General features: G+C 51.6%; 2 protein-coding genes across 5 annotated transcripts in view; one reads left to right on the top strand and one right to left on the bottom strand.

The window, feature by feature from the left end:
* Positions 1-333: 333 nt before the first annotated feature.
* AIFM2 (apoptosis inducing factor mitochondria associated 2) lies at positions 334-15,098 on the top strand. Of its 4 annotated transcripts, none has more exons than XM_006181168.3 (10): positions 334-491; positions 6,085-6,275; positions 6,640-6,755; positions 8,034-8,153; positions 8,835-8,927; positions 10,516-10,624; positions 11,525-11,677; positions 12,858-13,058; positions 13,337-13,511; positions 14,843-15,098. In XM_006181168.3, exons 2-9 carry the CDS (start codon positions 6,098-6,100, stop codon positions 13,486-13,488), a joined length of 1,122 nt encoding a protein of 373 aa, XP_006181230.1. In that variant the 5' UTR covers positions 334-491; positions 6,085-6,097; the 3' UTR covers positions 13,489-13,511; positions 14,843-15,098. The 4 variants fall into 4 exon arrangements, with proteins under 4 accessions (XP_006181230.1, XP_014411758.1, XP_014411760.1 ...); XM_014556272.2 differs by having other exon boundaries at positions 14,812-15,098; XM_014556273.2 differs by lacking the exon at positions 334-491 and adding an exon at positions 621-945 and having other exon boundaries at positions 14,812-15,098.
* LOC102508038 (core histone macro-H2A.2) overlaps positions 15,092-16,388 on the bottom strand; it is a 43,252-nt gene continuing 41,955 nt past the window's right edge. Inside the window, exon 9 of the mRNA XM_032491545.1 lies at positions 15,092-15,880. Within this exon, the coding sequence (XP_032347436.1) occupies positions 15,715-15,880 (166 nt within the window). The 3' untranslated portion in view covers positions 15,092-15,714. The remainder of the gene's footprint in view (positions 15,881-16,388) is intronic.

Raw genomic sequence — 16,388 nt, 5'->3', positions numbered from 1 at the left:
GCCTAGACTATCGAGGAAAGCAGAAAACATGGCTGTTTTGTTCTACATTTGACAATCCCCTCAGCGGCCTCCAACTCCCACCCTGCGCCCAGCGCGGTGCCAAGTGGGTTTGCATTCTTACTGTTTATACGCTTGAAGGCAGGAGGCTGGTGATCCGCCGGAGGTGGCACATTCTGTGCCGGAGCCCGCGCTCTAAGAAACTGCGGCTGTAAAGGCGTCTGGCAGGAAGCCAGGCCGAACTTTGCGCAGCGTCTGAGGGGCTGGCGCCGCGCGGCCGGGCCTCCGCCGCAGAGGTCAAGTGTTCTGTGTTAGGGCGGTTCGCGCTCGGGTCAGTAGGGCCGGTGGCTGCAGTTCCCGGGGGGCCCGCCGGGGGCATCGCCGAGCCTGGAGGGCCGACGCGCCGAGTCACGCCGGTCCGGGAGGGGCCACCCGGCCGGCGGCGGCAACGGGAGCGACGGGCTGGAGCAGGAGCCGCAGGAGGCGGCCGGCAGGTGAGGGGGCGCGCCGGGCGGGCTCTCCGGGACCCCCGCGCCTGCAGGGCCCCTAGACGCCCGGAACAGCGTAGGAGGCGGGGCGCCGGAGTGTGGCCTTGGGAGGAGAGGGCTGTCGTCTAGCATGCGGGGCTCAGGCCTGCTCCGCCCCGGTACCCCCAAAACTCAACGGGGAGGTTTGCTCCCGGCGAGGACGGAGCAAACCCGGCCCCCGAAATCCCTGCTAAGTCTTCCCAAGTAAGCGCTCCCCACCCCCAAATTCCCGGAAGGCTCCAAGGATCGCCTTTGGATGGTGCAAGCTGCCGAGGGGGCGGACCGAAAACGATGTCGCAGGGCAGGAGGAAAAAGCCTGTCTCCAGGAGGAAAGTGCCGGGGGTTACCCAGTGCCCATAGACTCCGGGGTGCGCTGGGAGGTCCGCTTCTCCACGAAGCCCCAGGTTCCACGGCGACGAAGGTCAGAGATGGCCGAACTAACTCTGATGGGACCGGGGGTGAAACCCAGGACTCCTGAAATCCACCGAGAACTGCTTTTAGCTCCTGATGTTGGGCGCTTTTCTTCCAACAGCACCCACTAAACGCATCTTGCCTTCCCCCTCCAACTAGACTCCCTTTGACCCTTGGTTGTGCGGTGAGGGTGGGGAGGTAAGAGGCTCTTGGAGCTGATGGTCCCGCAGGAGGATGGGCACAGGGCAGAGGGTCAGACATAGTTTGGGAAGTGGCTTCCAGGTGTCCCAGCTCTGCTTCTTATGTACAAAGGCCAACATATAAAATATATAAATATGTAAAATATCAAAGAGGTCTACTTGGGTTCGTGTGTGTACCTGCCCCAAGCTCTCAGAGCCCTCGAAAGAGAACTGTGTGTAACTCTCACTTCTGGAGGGTCTCCATTTCAGAGGAGGTGACTGAGGCCCGGCTGCACCAGGCCTCGCTCAGTACTGCCCAGCCGCTAAATGAGGACCTGGGCTGAGTGGATGCCTTCTAGGACCAGCCTGATCTTTGTGTCTGGTGGTGAAATGAGGAAACCAGAGTCCAGGCACAGGTGGTGAGCAGACTGTGGGGATGTTAAAGGACATTAGGTTCTGCTACCGGAGCATATATGACACCTGAATAAGCCTGTCTGCCCAGAGCTGCCCTCTCCTGGGGTGTGGAGGGACAGCCCCTCTTCAGTCCCTTTCAGAAATTGGTCTTTTGGGTTTTATTCTGCATGTGTTCCCTGGGAGGGCTAGCCATAGAATGCCCACTCTCAACCTGGTCCGTGGTGTCAGGCGAGGGAGGTCACCCACCCCTCTACCTTCCCCGAGTGGAGGGTGTGTTCATGTGGCTTTGAGTCACTTCAGGATCCTCTCATCCAGAACGGCCACTTTGGAAACACAGCTGTGGAAAACTATCTTCGGTGTAACCAGCGACCACTCAAATGCTGCGTGTTTTATTTGTAATCTCTATACAGCAATTTTGGGGCTATGACTATCCTTGTTTTGATCAGAGTCCATGTGGTTCCAGCTGTATGTCTTCCGAGGCATGGAAAGCCACAGCTTTGGCATAAATGTAACTGCCTCGTTTTTCAGTAGATTCCTAAAAGCCCTTTGTCTGTATTAGTGGAGAAAAATCCTCCTGGGATCAGGCTGGTTGTCCTTGTCAGAGAAAACGATTTACTTCAGTAAACCAGATTGTGTGTGTGTGTTGGAGGGTAAAGGTAAAATTACTTAGGAGTTGCTGGACAGTTAGGATTTGTTCTTGGGGACCTTTTTCTATGCTACCATTCCTGAATCTGCGCAGGTTTAGTTAAGATTCTCTGTGCTCACTCTCTCGGCTTGATGCTTAGTAAAATCAGATGGTGGGTTTGGCAGTTCTTCAAAAAAGTTAGATCTAGAGTTACCTTAGGACCCAGCAATGCCACTCCTAGGTATATACTCAAGAGAATTTTTTGTTCACACAAAAAGTTGTACACAGATGTTCATAGAAGCATTATTCATATTAGCCAAAAAGTGGAAGCAACCCAAATGCCCATCAACTGACAAATGGATAAACAAAATGTGGTCTCTCCATACAATGGAATATTACTCAGTCGTAAAGAGAAATGAAGTACTGATACAAGTTACAGCTTGGATGAATCTTGAAAATATTGTGCTCAGTGAAAGAAGCCAGACACAAAAGTTATGGAGTAGGCAGATGTATAGATATAGAAGGAAGATAGTGATTACTAGGGGCTGGAGGGAGGAGGGAATGGGGAGTGAATGCTGAAGGATATGGGTTTTTTTCTGAGGGGTGATGAAAGTATTCTGATACTAGATCATGGTGATGGTTGCACAACTTTATGAATGCGCTAGAAACCAGTGGATTGTACACTCTAAAATAGTGAATTTTATTTATTGTCTCAGTTATTGTTCCTTATTATAAGTTGGTTCCCCACCTCAGGATATTAAATATAGTTCCCTGTGCTATACAGTAGGACCTTGTTTATTTTATATATGATAGTTTCTGTCTGCTAATCCTGAACTCCTGATTTATCCACTTTCTCCCCGGTAACCGTAAGTTTGTTTTCTATGTTTGTGAGTCTGTTTCTGTTTTGTAAATAAGTTCATTTGTGTCATATTTTAGATTCCACATATAAGTGGTATCTTATGGTATTTGTCTTTTTCTTCCTAGTTTATTTCACTTAGTATGAATCTCTAGGTCCATACATGTTACTGCTAATGGCATTGTTTCATTTTTTATGGCTGAGTAATATTCGTGTGTGTGTGTGTGTGTGTGTGTATGACATATCTTCTTTATCCAGTAGTCTGTTGATGGACCTAAATGGTTGCTTCCATGTCTTGGCTGTTGTAAATAGTGCTGCTATGAACATTAGGGTGCATGTATCTTTTTGAATTAGAGTTTTCTCTGGATATATGCCTAGGAGTGGGATTGCTGGATCATATGGTAACTCCATTTTTAGTTCTTTAAGGAACCTTCATACTGTTTTCCATAGTGGCTGTACCAAAAATATAGTGAATTTTATAATGTGCGAGTAGTATCTCAATTTAAAAAATTAGATGGTAAGAGGCCTGCGTTTAAAAAAAAAAAACTTCATTATTTCTGTAAAAATGACACACTTATTTAAAATTATTCTAACAATACAAGAAAAAAAAAAGCTCAAAGAAGACAATGAAAACACCCAGCTAGAGACCACTGTTAGCATTTTGGTTTAGAGCACAGATCTGGGCAGACTGTTGAGGACTGAACTTGGGCAAGTTACTGAACTTCTCTCCAAAGTGGGGAAAACCCACCTACTCAATGCAAAGATGTTGGTAAAAGTGCGGTGGATGCTAGCTGTTGTCGTCATTACATGTATGTGTGTGTTTGTAGCTAGATGCTTGTGTCTGATGGCCCACAAGTGAGATTAGGCTCTACATGCTGTTCTATTACCATGGACAAACTCTTTTTTAAAGACTTTATATTTTTAGATCAGTTTTAGTTTTGTAGCAAAACTGAGTGGGAGGCACAGAGATTTCCTATGTGCACCCTGCCCCCGCACATGCATAACCTCTCCCATTATCCACATCACTCGTCAGAGTGGTACCTTTGTTACAGTGGATGAACCTACATTGACATCATCACCCAAAGACCATAGTTTACATTATGGTTCACGCTTTGTCTTGTGTAGTCTGTGGATGAGAACAAATCATGGATAAATCTTTCACATAAAAATTCATCCACTGTAAAACTGAATGTCTCCAGAATATTCCATTTTATGGGTGTGTAACAGTGTGCCCTGTAGTCTTCCTTTGGTGGAGGTTTCCACTGATTGATGGAGTCTCCCACTGATTGAGGCTGTTTGCCCAGCACTATTGCTGTGCAGAACGTATAATTCAACATCATCAGTTGCATTCAGGCATCTTGAGCCCTACAGAGTGTGTAGCTGGGAGTGCAGGTCCATGGCTTAAGCCAACAGTTGGGTGTCTTGTGAAGCAGGTCATGGCCAAGCAGAGGGGAGTCTAGTTGCCCTCAGGGGCCGGGTGAGGACTGGTGCTGGAAGAGCCAAGGGAGAGCCTGGTGTCAAGAGTGTTGGGGAAAGGAGGCTGCCGAGGAGAAGGGGTGGAGTGGGCTGGAGAGCTGCCAGCCCCGCGTTGCCCAAGTGGGTGTGTGAGAGGTCAGTGGAGGAGACAGAAGAGCAGACCAGGAGAGGCCTCAGGCAGCTTGCAGTGTGAAAGCACCTCCCCTCCTGGTACTGGGTGTGCCCTCAGGCCCCAGACTTCCACTTGGAACTCAGTTTGCTGAGGAGTGTGCCTAGCTGGGTGAGGCCAGAGTTTACCCTTTGGGGGAAGCTAGTTAATCATCCTAGAGCGGGTGAGGGAGCAGAGGTTTCACTCCTTTGGCCAACCCACTGCCCTTCAGGCCTGTGCGGGGCTCGATGGGCATCCTCCCTGTGAGGGGTGCAGGATGGCACTTAGGCTGGAGTGCTGCCCTGGCACGACAAGCCCTCTGTGTGTGCCAGCCCCTTCGCCTGCCCTCCCCAGCTTGCTCCCTGGGCCCCTCCAACCCCTCCTTTCCTGCTGCTGGACTTCCTGACCTAAGCTTTTCCCTCTGTGGAGAAGACCCCTGACCCTGGCTGTTTTTCAAGGCTCCTTGAGCTTCCCTGAGTGGTCCATGGTGGACCCTCCTCGCCCTAACAAGCTGGATAGCCTCTCTTGGGCCTATGTCCCCAGCTTGGAAGCAGAGCTCTCTGGGTGTTTCCCTGACCTCCTTGCTGGCTGCTGGCCCCCAGGACAGGCTGGCACAGAGGGGGCCATGCTGAAGGGGCAGGTAAAATAAACCCCCTCCCTAGCCTGCCCGACTGCCTGCCACATTCCCAGGCCCTACTCGGCTCCTGGTGTCCCTTCCTCACCCAGGGCCCTCTTGGGTCGTGGCCTAGTTGGCAGATTCAGGCTGATGAACATTCGGGGGATCAGCTCTGGACAGCCTTTCCCAGGGCCTGCGGCAGTGAGTGTGGCACTACCTGCTGGGGGGCTTATTTTGGTTCCAGCCCTGTCACGTCCTCCTTTGTAAAGTGAGTAGAATGCACAAACCTGAGTGCATTGGGGACCAGTTAGCCAATGAGAAACAAAATTAAGTCTCTAACCTCCTGTGCCAGATCTCCCCTCCCTCACCCAGGTTCCCTTCCCCAGGGGAGACATTAGTCAGTGGGCATTTGAATACCAATGAGAACAGTGCCTGGAGGTCCAACCAGAAGCTGCCCGCAGAAGTGTGGGAAGATCTGGGGACCATCTTGAGGGCTGCTACGTCTTAGAAATCTCCTGTGCAAGGACATCACGAGGTGTTCTCTCCCATTACAAGGGGTAAATGGAGGCCCAGAGATGGGAGGGGTTGTGCCCATTGGATGCCTTGGGAAAGGGAACTGGATGGTTGTGGGGAATGAGGTGGAATTAGGATACCCCTTGTTCCTTTGGAATTTAATTCAAATTTTATAAAAATTGGAATTTCATTAGTAGATGATTACATACTTTAAAAAGATGGAGTCTTGGCATTCAAGGCTTTTCTTGCCGTGGCCCACCTCAGCCCTCCCAGCCCTTGAACCCCCCTGAATCTGATGTGGTCTCTCTTCCTATCCCCACAGTGCCTGGTCTGAGATGGGGTCCCAGGTATCGATGGACAAGGGAGCTGTGCACGTGGTGATCGTGGGCGGGGGCTTTGGCGGGATTGCGGCCGCCAGCCAGCTGCAGGCGCTGAACATCCCCTTCTTGCTTGTGGACATGAAGGACTCCTTCCACCACAATGTAGCAGCCCTCCGGGCCTCCGTGGAGAGTGGTAATGGGCTCCTTTCTGGGGCTTTCTTTGTGAGAGTGGTTTTGTCACCACTGTGGGTCAGAGGTGGTTTTCTCCATTTAGGGCAAGGGGCCTCAATTCCACCATTAGACAAATTCTGGAGCATCTTAAGGTCACTGGTCTTAAACAGCTACCATATCAAGGCCCCAGAACTCAGAGTATGAGCTTCCCTGAAGACCTGGGGCTCAGATTGGTGCTTTAGGGGTTAGCGGGTACCCAGGGGTGTACCACTGCCCAGCTGTTTGTCCAAGGGCCCCCCTATTGGTATGCAGCTCAAGAAAGTTATTCTGGCTTCCTGTGGGCAGCCTAGGTTTACACTGTGACTTCCTCTGTGTCTGTTCCCCAGGATTTGCCAAAAAGACATTCATTTCCTACTCAGCGAGCTTCAAGGAAAACTTCCGGCAGGGCCTGGTGGTCGGGATAGACCTGAAGAATCAGACTGTGCTGCTGGAGGATGGCGAGGTGAACCCGGAGGGGGGTGACCATCCTCAGCTGGCATCAAGGAGGCCCCTGGGACATGGATGCTGGTGGGAGGACACTTGGGCCGGTCTCCTTAGGGGTGAGGGTCCCCCATACCCGCCCTGTGCCTGGCAGATAGCAGATCCTCCTGAGCAAAGGCTGGACCCCAGCAGCCACAGGAGAGTAGTGCAGACATTTGTGGAGTCTTTCTTGTATGCCAGGCACTGTCTTAAGACTTACATAATCTCCTTCAATGCCCACCGTGAGCCCGTGAGGGAGGTGGAATAGCCTCAGTGTACCCAGAGGTAAAGAAGCTTGCCCAAGACCCCACAGCTAGAGAGACTCAGCTGGGGTTTGAACCCAGGCAGTTTCACCCAGAGCCTACTCTCTGAAAGCCAGGGTCCCAGGGGGCCACCTTGCTGTCTAGAATCAAAGGGTGGGTTCCACGATCCCACATACCCTGGGCTGGGAAGTCATGGGGACAGAGGTTTTCTTCCCGCAACTCTGTATTCCTGAACCCCAGGATAAGCTTGGTGCCCGGTGTGTTCCTGTGGGACCAGAGCCCCATCAGTGAGCTGCCTCCAGCCCACTCGTCGTGCTGAGGGTCACCTCCAGCCTGGCCCTCTACTCTGTTCAAAGTTAAGGGGGGATTGGACAAAGGGGCCTCAATTCCTATTCTCAGTGAGGATGCGGATTAGTGTGAATCAATCCTCTTTGAATTAATGTTAGGGCTGTGAAATCTCCAGATGGAAAGACTACTGAGAACTTCCTTGTCCTGTGATTTTGGGTCAATGAGGGTGTCTCAGGCCTCCACAGGGGAAGCAGGGGCTGAGCGGGATACAGATCTTCCCGTCCCCCACCTCCCATCAGAGCAGCTCTAATTTGGTCAATTTATATATTTAGGCTCCAAACAGGATTTCCCTTCCTTCTTCCTTCCCCCCACCTTTTTTTTTTTTTTTTTTTTTTTTTTTTTTTTTTTTTTTTTTTTTTTTTTTGAGGAAACAGGGGAAGTTTCTTCTAAAATAATGGTAATAATAGGGAGATTCTAAACTAACTCCACATTGGGAGCTAGAAACCTGCTTAGTCCCCACAGGTCGTTTCCTGCTCCCTGCTTCCTTGGGTATTTCCTGGGTTCTAATGCCACTTCTTGGCCTAACCAGTTGATAGGTTTGCTCCCCTCCAAGGAGGCCTCCCCCTCTTGGTGCTCCCTGCCCGGTGGAGCCTGGGTTGGATGCAGAGGCCCAGGCCTGCCCTCACCTTTCTTTTCCTGGCCCCTTGCAGGCCCTGCGCTTCTCACATCTCATCCTGGCCACGGGCAGCACCGGGCTCTTCCCGGGCAAGTTTAACCAGGTTTCCAGCCAGCAGGTCGCCATCCAGGCCTATGAGGACATGGTGACACAGGTGAGCTGCCTGCTGACTGAGGACGAGGCAGTGAGGGCAGACCAGGCTGGCCCCCGGGAGAGCAGAACAGCTGTCGGGGTGCCGTGTCTGGGGCTGCAGCAGCCCTGTAAAGGTGGGGAGTTTCCAGGAAGAGGCTCTGGGGGAAGACCTTTGGACCTGTCCTGAAGTCTGGACATGAACACTGAGACCTGCTCACACAGTGATTGGTGTGTCCCCCCACTTGTCCCCTGGGGCCCCCGTTTGCACGGTGCTTTGGTTTTGTAGAGCAGGCTTGGGTCCGTGTCTCAGCCAGTTCTCAGGGGGGTCTGCAGAGGGGATCTGGAGACCCGGAGAAGGGTCCCCAGGGGGTGCAGCTGCGTGCCTGAGGCCAGGTCTGAGAAGCCTCTTGTGCAGTCTTGAGCAGACATTAGAGTGGAGGTTAGGAACCCAGCCTTGAACTCAGACCTGGGCCAGGGACATCTGCAAGTGGGCAGGTGGTGGTACCTGCCTCTTGGCGCTGTTGTGAGAGTCAAGTGAGAAATGCAGGGAAACACCCAGCAAGAGCCTGGTCCTGAGGAAGCACATTTGGACTCTGAACTTGGAAAAGGTTCTCTGTGCTTCTCTGACCAAGGAACCCACTCCCAAGGCTGAACCCCTGAAGCGGGGTGAATTTGAGGGTACGCTTTCCATTTCCTCCTCCAGGTCCAGTGCTCACAGTCCATTGTGGTGGTAGGAGGAGGCTCTGCAGGAGTGGAGATGGCAGCAGAGATTAAAACAGAATACCCCGAGAAAGAGGTGGGCAAGCGGCCTTGGCGCCGAACTCCCAGAAGCCGGCTTCTTTTTGTCTGACGAATGTCAGAATTTTCTCAGGGCCTGGGAGGCAGCGCTGTGTCAACATAAAGTGGAAGTGTGTGTATCCCGTCTCTTGCTCTCTGCACTGGGGGATCCCCAAAAGTCCCATTCTGCCGGGAAATCTTCCTGGAGAGCCAGGGTGTGTCTTAGTTCAGTGAGGGGTCCTGTCCTCTGGTCCAACCCGGAGGAGCACACCCAGGGTGAATACCTTGTGAAAAGTTGACCCCTGTGTCCCCTGCAGTGTTCCGGCCTTTGCAATAGAAACATAGAATTTGATTACCTCTTTTTGCTGATAACCAGCCTGGTCAAAGATACTCTCATTGGTGTTTTGTCTGGGGCAAGCAGCAGCCTTTTGGTCTTGAAGACAGTTGCCCATGCCCTGGACAGTACATAGGGGGGCCTCACAGTGCACCCCTCACAGCCCATGCTGAGGAAGGACTGTCAGCACTGCCTCTGGCCCACAGGAGGGTATCCCTGCTCCCTTTTAGTGATGGAGGGTTAGAGAACCTGCTGGCACCCTGGAGAGAAAGGGACATTGGGGCAGGTGGTAAAGGCCCCGCTGAGGGCTGAGGGCTGAGTGATGATCAGCAGTTGTGGGTCCTTGAGGCAAGAGCTTGCCTGCAGCTGATGTCAGATTGGCTTGTGGGAGCCACAAGGAGCTGCTGGCTGGTTCTTTTTCTCTAGGGAGAGGCAGATTGGTTTGAAAAGTAAGATCAATATGGGCTAATTTAATTATATGGCTGTCTCTGACAAATTATTGGACATTATTATGAGTGGTTGATGTAGAAGTTTATTAATTTTGATTTATGGGGTAAAGACCAGCCTGAAGTAGTAAATAACTCAGTATAACTTTTGTATGTTTATAATTAATAGACAAATAAGAGTAATAGTAGCCACCCTTTATTAAGGACTCAGTATATGCTGAGTTACATGCTTTATGCATATTTTCTCATTTCATCATTATGAAATTCCTAAGAGTGTGAGCCACCTTACTGAGTATCTGGGAGATGTCCAAGTGGGTATCTGAGATGGGATTTCAATCCAGGTGGTCTAATTTCAAAGCCCAAGCTTTGAACATCACTTTAGGCTGCCTACACTTCTCTGTGCTGACCCAGACAGCTAACAGACATGCCTGGAAACACCAGTTTTAGAACCAACTTTTAATGTAAATGTCAGCCTGATTTACAGTTAGAATATCAATGGCTTCTGTATAGACTGTATAATTATAAGTGCCCAAGGATGCTTGAAAATCGTTTTCCGCATGGCCCTAGGTGAGTGTGTGTTGTGGAGCACGGGCACATCTGAAAGAATCCTACCCTAAAGATGCGGGCTCCAGCCCAGCTCGCCATTAACTGGTTCTGGCATTGGGCAGATTACTTCTCTGGGGCTTCAGTTTCCTCACCTGTAAACTGGAGGTGTGGGAGGAGGTGGGGATGGAGGTATGGGAGTGGGGCTCATGTGTTTTCAAGACTCTTTGTGTGAGCACAGGACTCAGTGGCTCCTTATCTGCCCTGTGGTCATTTGTCCCCAGGTCACTCTCATTCACTCGCAAATGGCCCTCGCTGACAAGGAGCTCCTTCCCTGTGTCCGGCAGGAAGCCAAGGAGATCCTGCTCCGGAAAGGCGTGCAGCTGCTGCTGAGTATGTGCAGGTCCTCCCCTGACCTGGCAGTCACTGGCCCTGGCCAGAGGGTGGCCACGCTCACCCCCGGGCTCTCTGTGTCCCGCAGTTAGGCAGCAAAGCCTGTCTGGCCTTGCCGTCCAGCTGGAGGTGTCTGTCCCTGGGCAGGGCAGAGGCCCCGGCATGTACGGGATTTCCCTGTCATGGAGGCAGCACTGTCTGGCTGTTGCTCTGGACACAGGACAGGTGGTAGCCATTTGTTGAATGGTTTAAAAAGTCATATAAAAGATTTGACCTGAATTATGGTATCTCTTTGGTAGAGAGAATAGGTATTTTTGTTTGTATTTCAAGGGTGGTGATGAGTGTGGCTTTTGTCCAGAGCAGGAGGGAAGAGAACTATCCAGCATGTTACGGTGGGGCTCTAGGCCCAGTGGTGTGAACCCCTACTCCCTCCCACTTCACGGGGCTCACCTGCAGGGAGGGTGAGGTGTCTGCTCTGTGCGAGCCCCCCGGCTTCTGGGCTCCACAGGAGCGGCTGTGCAGCACTATGCCCACCTGCATTCCGGACAGCGAGGACCGTGGGCTGGCTGTCGACTTCCCTTGCTTTTCCCTGTTGGTGGTGGGCCTGGCGGGCTCATCTTGCCTGGCGAGGCTGGTGGAGTGGACATTCAGGGAGGCGTGGTTGAAGTCTTCCTCGAATAGCTTTTCCCAGAACCTCTTGGGAAACTCAGCCGCACTTCCCCAAGTTGCTTCTTAGAACTTTCCTCGCATTGGGTCCTTTGGGGCCAGAAGCCCAGATTGTGCTTCTCGGGGCAGCAGAGCGGACAGGTCTCCAGCCCCCAGGCCAGCTCTCGCTTGGGCCCAGCCTTGGTGATGTGCCCACCCTCTGCCAGCCTCCTGGTCACAGGCCTCCCCTGACAGGTGAGCGGGTGAGCAACCTGGAGGAGCTGCCTCTCAATGAGTATCGAGAGTGCATCAAGGTGCAGACGGACAAAGGCACGGAGGTGGCCGCCAACCTGGTGATCGTCTGCAATGGTATCAAGATCAATAGTTCGGCCTACCGCAGCGCGTTTGGTAAGCAGGAGGCCGAGCCGTGGCCCTCTCCCCAGGCTGCCTTCTCACTCTCCAGCCCCTGAGATGGCCCTGCAGGCCTCTCCCCCGGAAATCAGTGCCCTGCACTTCCCCCTCCATCCCAGCAGCTCATTTGGTCTCTTCTGAATAGTAACAGTAGACTTTAAATTCAGGTTCCGGTCCACTCCTGCTGGGCTTCCCTCAGCTATGGTGATGTGGCTTAACCCACTGTGGCCAAAGTGACCAGACTCTTCCAAAATCGGGTCCTGCCCCCTTGTGGTGAGAGATGGGAACAGATATCAGAGAGGCAAAAAAGATTGGTTTTGTTACTTTCCTTAGAACAGAGATACAGAGGAAATTCCTGGGTCAGGCCTTTGTCTGTTCACAGGTGTGCTGCTCTTCCCAAACCCTGATCCAAACATTTGGCCACTTGAGCTTGGAATGATCATGGGGAGTAGGGCAATAATGTGGCCTCATGTTCTTAAAGCTCGATATTGAACTATTTAGCTGACTTGGGGTGAGGGGAGCTGGGCTGGTAGCTCTACCTGTGACCTGGAGGCCCTGTGGTGGCTGTGTCCACAGGTCCCCATCAGTTACTCCTGAGTATGTTTGCTGGACGAGGAGCTCCTGCTAAGTGTCTGGCAGGAAAGAATTATCCAATCCCAGAAGAAGGAAGCTAGTCCAGACCATGTGTGGGGCTGGGATCAAGGGCTTATAATGTACAGAGATCCCAGAATTTAACACCTAGTTGTCCTAGTGTTATATTTTCAAAGATAAATTCTTTTAAGTCCCTTAAAAAGAAAAGTTTATCATTTATTAAAGCCCTGTATTTATTTTAAAAATCTGATCCACGTTCCGAAGGAAATTAAGATTTGACTAAGTTCTAACTTAATCATCGTAAGTGAATCATTGTTAATTGTGGTGACTTATAAAGAGTTATGTGCATTGTATGAAACGACACTTGCTGGTCTTTCTGACCAGTTTACACCCTGGAATAGTAAGCTCACCTGTGCAGGAGGAGTTCTGAGGTGGGGACTTCAGGCAGAAATAAACCAGGCGGGAGGCTTGCCTCGTGAAGATGTGCCTTTGGAGGGTGGTTGGACCAGCCCATCTTCCTCACGTTCTGGTGGCCACTTCCTATGGCAGCTTAGATTCTTGGTTTCCGGCTGGTTTTGCCTGGCAGATGACGGACTGGCCAGTAATGGTGCCCTGAAAGTGAACGAGTATCTCCAGGTGGAGGGCTGCAGCCATGTCTACGCCATCGGTGACTGCGCTGACGTGAAGGAGCCCAAGATGGCCTATCATGCTGGCCTTCATGCCAATGTTGCCGTGACCAACATCATCAACTCCATGAAGCAGAGGCCTCTCAAAGCCTACAGGCCAGGTCAGGAAGCCCCACATGTGGTACTGTTTTAAGAGTTAGGGTTAGACATGGTGAAGCCTTTGTGGGCTTGACCGCTGGAACAAACTCTCAAAGCTGGGGACAGAAACCTCCCCCCTGGGGCTCTAGATAAAAATGTCAGGGACGTGCCTGCCTTCCTGAAAGCCTCATGCATTTGCTTGTCCTGACACCAAAGGCCCCAGGAAGGGTTTGTGCTGTGGGAGTTGCAGGCCCCTGAACAGTGAGCAGGATTCTAGTTTGTGCTCATCTCTGCTCCGCAGGTGCGCTAACGTTCCTCCTGGCCATGGGGAGAAATGACGGTGTGGGCCAGATCAGTGGCTTCTACGTGGGGCGGCTCATGGTGCGGCTGGCCAAGAGCCGGGACCTGTTCATCTCCTCAAGCTGGAAAACCATGCGGCAGTCTCCACCCTGATGTGGAGGCTGGGCGAGAGACAGGTACCACTGCTGCCATTGAATGGATTTCTTGACAGATGGTACCCTCTTGACAAATGCCAAAGGGCAAAATCTCTTCCTGGAGTAAGATGCCAGTGATGTACTGACCAGAATCGCAACTTACAGAAAACCAAAAACGGGGGAGGGGGGAGTGAGAGAGAAAGAGAGAGAGAGGAGGGAGAGAGATTGTCATTAAAAAGGACATCCCTAAAGGAGTCTGTCTGGGTTTTAAAAGGTCGGCTTGCACTTGTGCTCGCTGAAGGGTTCACTTGGTCCTGAGGAGGGCACAGCCCACCTTCTCCACCCCAGGCTCCTCTTGGATGTGTGTGTGTGTGTGCACGCACTCACGGAGTGTAGCATTCAGAGCTCTGAGCAGGGGAGGGAGCTCAGTCTCTTGGTGGCAGGAAAGGTCTCCCTGTCTGTGAGGGCAGGAAGGAGGGTCTGCACATGGACACCAGCCAAGGAAGGGGACCCGAGTGGAGAGGCGGCCTACATCCTAGTCTCTCCCATCTCATCAGGAGGTGAGGAATTCTGCAACACTCAGGTTGTTAACTGGAGCCTAGTTTTAAACTGCTGGTCCCTACAGTCTTTGAACTTCATGAGACTTTCTATATTTCCATTTTTAGATCCTGAATATATACCATAGGTTACACTTGAAAAGAGTTAGATACAATTTCCTCCTGGTTATTCCATCCTAACGGAGAGTGAGTTTTTACAAAGCTGACAGGTGAAGACGGAAGCCTAGCCTGCCAGCTGCCAGAGGTGTTTCAGGGAAGGCAGCTGAGTTAGCATGATCGTTGGTGGGTTGCCCTCTGGCTAGTTCAGGGAGCGGGGCGGGGGGGTCCAGCATGTGAATCCACGTGCTTCCCAGCTACGATCACAGGCAAATTTTTAAGTGATAAAACTCTAGCTGGTGCTGGGGGCGGGGGGCCCCGTGGGAACCTTGGTGGTTCTGTGCTTCTGGTTTTCTGGCCGACCCCAACGTCACTTATCTGGAGACCCAGCCATGTGGTAATAATGCCTGCAACCTGTCAAGTTAAGGTATAAAAATGACTCCTCTATCTGGGAGAGGACTTCCAACCAGGACAAGCTTATTCTGGACCACATGGTGATATCTCTATGGCAGAAGTGGTTGACGAATTCATCTGAATAAATTCAGGCCCTACTCCTGCCCACCCTGCCCCTCTCCATCCACTTTTAATGGTAGCCGCTGGGTCCTTGTCCTTGGGATACCAGCCTCACTAGGGTTCTTGGTCTGTCCTGTCTGGGCGGTGGCCCACGTCTGTTCCATTTTGTTGCCCAGGCCTAAGTGAGACCGTGCCTCTCTCCCAAAGGATGGCCACCTCGCGGAGACTTCACCCAGCCCTCCGTTTCTGTGGACTGCGGCCAAGCAGGCTTCCTTTCTGGGAGCTGCTGCCTGAGGAAAGCAAGCCATTCTGTGCTGTCTGACCTGGGGCCCAGCATAGTGGGAGTCTCAGCCCCACAGCGACAGGCCTTGTTCTAGTTATAACATTCTAGAAGTTTCCACTCATGGGGACACAGTTCTCCAAACTGAGGAAATGTTGCAATAAAAGAATATTTTGTAAGAAAGACACTGGATCTTTTATTTTTTCTTTTCATTTTCTTTTTCTTAAAAAAACAACAACAAAAAAAAAGCCTGAAGCAAAACCTTTGTGGGAGTAGTTACAGATATTACAGGGGGAGGGGTGGGGGCACTGAAACAGGAAAGAAAAGCACCAGTGAGATGCCTTTCTGATTTTCTCCATCACTGAACACAGACAGCCAAAAAGCCCGACTCACTTTTCTGCCCTCTTTCCTTGCAAAAAGGAGAAACAGAAGATTATAAGAATTTCGAGAGGATTTTTGTGTGTGTGTAAAAGTCAATGCTATAAATCTAAAACGAAGTCTGTTTTTTAAAAAATTTCTAAAACAACAGGAAGAAAACACATGGAAAGAAACCCCTCGTGGAGACCTGGTTAATTATGGACTGAGGCTCTTTTTAACGAGAGTATAAAATGCAGAGGGCTCTTCCCGTGGGCAGGACCTGCTCCAGCAGCCTCTGCTACCCACTTCCCTTTCCGCTGCCCTCCGCTCCCCTGCCGTCACCCCTCCTCTCTCCTTTTAAGCAATGAAACCCGGCTCCTGCGACTTTGATGCTCCTGACTCCTGTTGGTAAGCGTGGCCCCGCCGGGCGGGTGTGGGGCGGCTACTTGGCGTCGAGTTTGGCCATCTCCTGCACGTAGATGCCGATGCTCTCGCTGTCGAAGAGCAGGAAGTAGACATTCTTCAGCGAGGATGCACTCGAGTCGTCAAAGTGGGCCGAGATGGCTTTGAGGGTCACCTGGGCTGCCGTCTGTTTGGGGAAGCAGTTTCTGCACCAAAGGAAAAGAAGAGCCGGTGTCACTTTGGTCCCCAGGACCCATGGTGTGACTTTGCCCTCAGCCTGGTATAGGGGCAAAGTGGTTCCCTCTTATCTTGGCACCAGGCCTTTGTTCCTATCACTGGTGGTGGGGGTCTCACCATGTGCAGGCTGGCCCACACATGATCCCCTTTGACCCTAGTCAGAGGGACATCCTGGGAGGGGGCAAGCAGGGGACACTGTCCCCACTTTACTGGTGCCATGCTGGCTCAGAGAGGCACAGTGGTTTTAGCCATGGTCATAGTGCTATCTGGGGTGAGTGGTACCCTGTGCTTGAACCTACTTTGCCTGACTCAAGTCCAGCTGAGCTTTACAACCACCAACTCAGCATTTAAAACACCTGGTCTTCAAGAAGGCAAATACAGGTTTTATTAGCTCCTCAAAACTGGTTTACATGCAAAACAGATAGTTTCTTAAAGGGCAAAAAATGTATGTTCAAAAATACGTCTTCATAATTCCTG

The sequence above is a fragment of the Camelus ferus genome, chromosome 11 (genome assembly GCF_009834535.1).
Source record: "Camelus ferus isolate YT-003-E chromosome 11, BCGSAC_Cfer_1.0, whole genome shotgun sequence".
In the NCBI taxonomy this organism is placed as follows: Eukaryota; Metazoa; Chordata; class Mammalia; order Artiodactyla; family Camelidae; genus Camelus; species Camelus ferus.
This window is presented reverse-complemented; position numbering and strand designations above follow the sequence as displayed.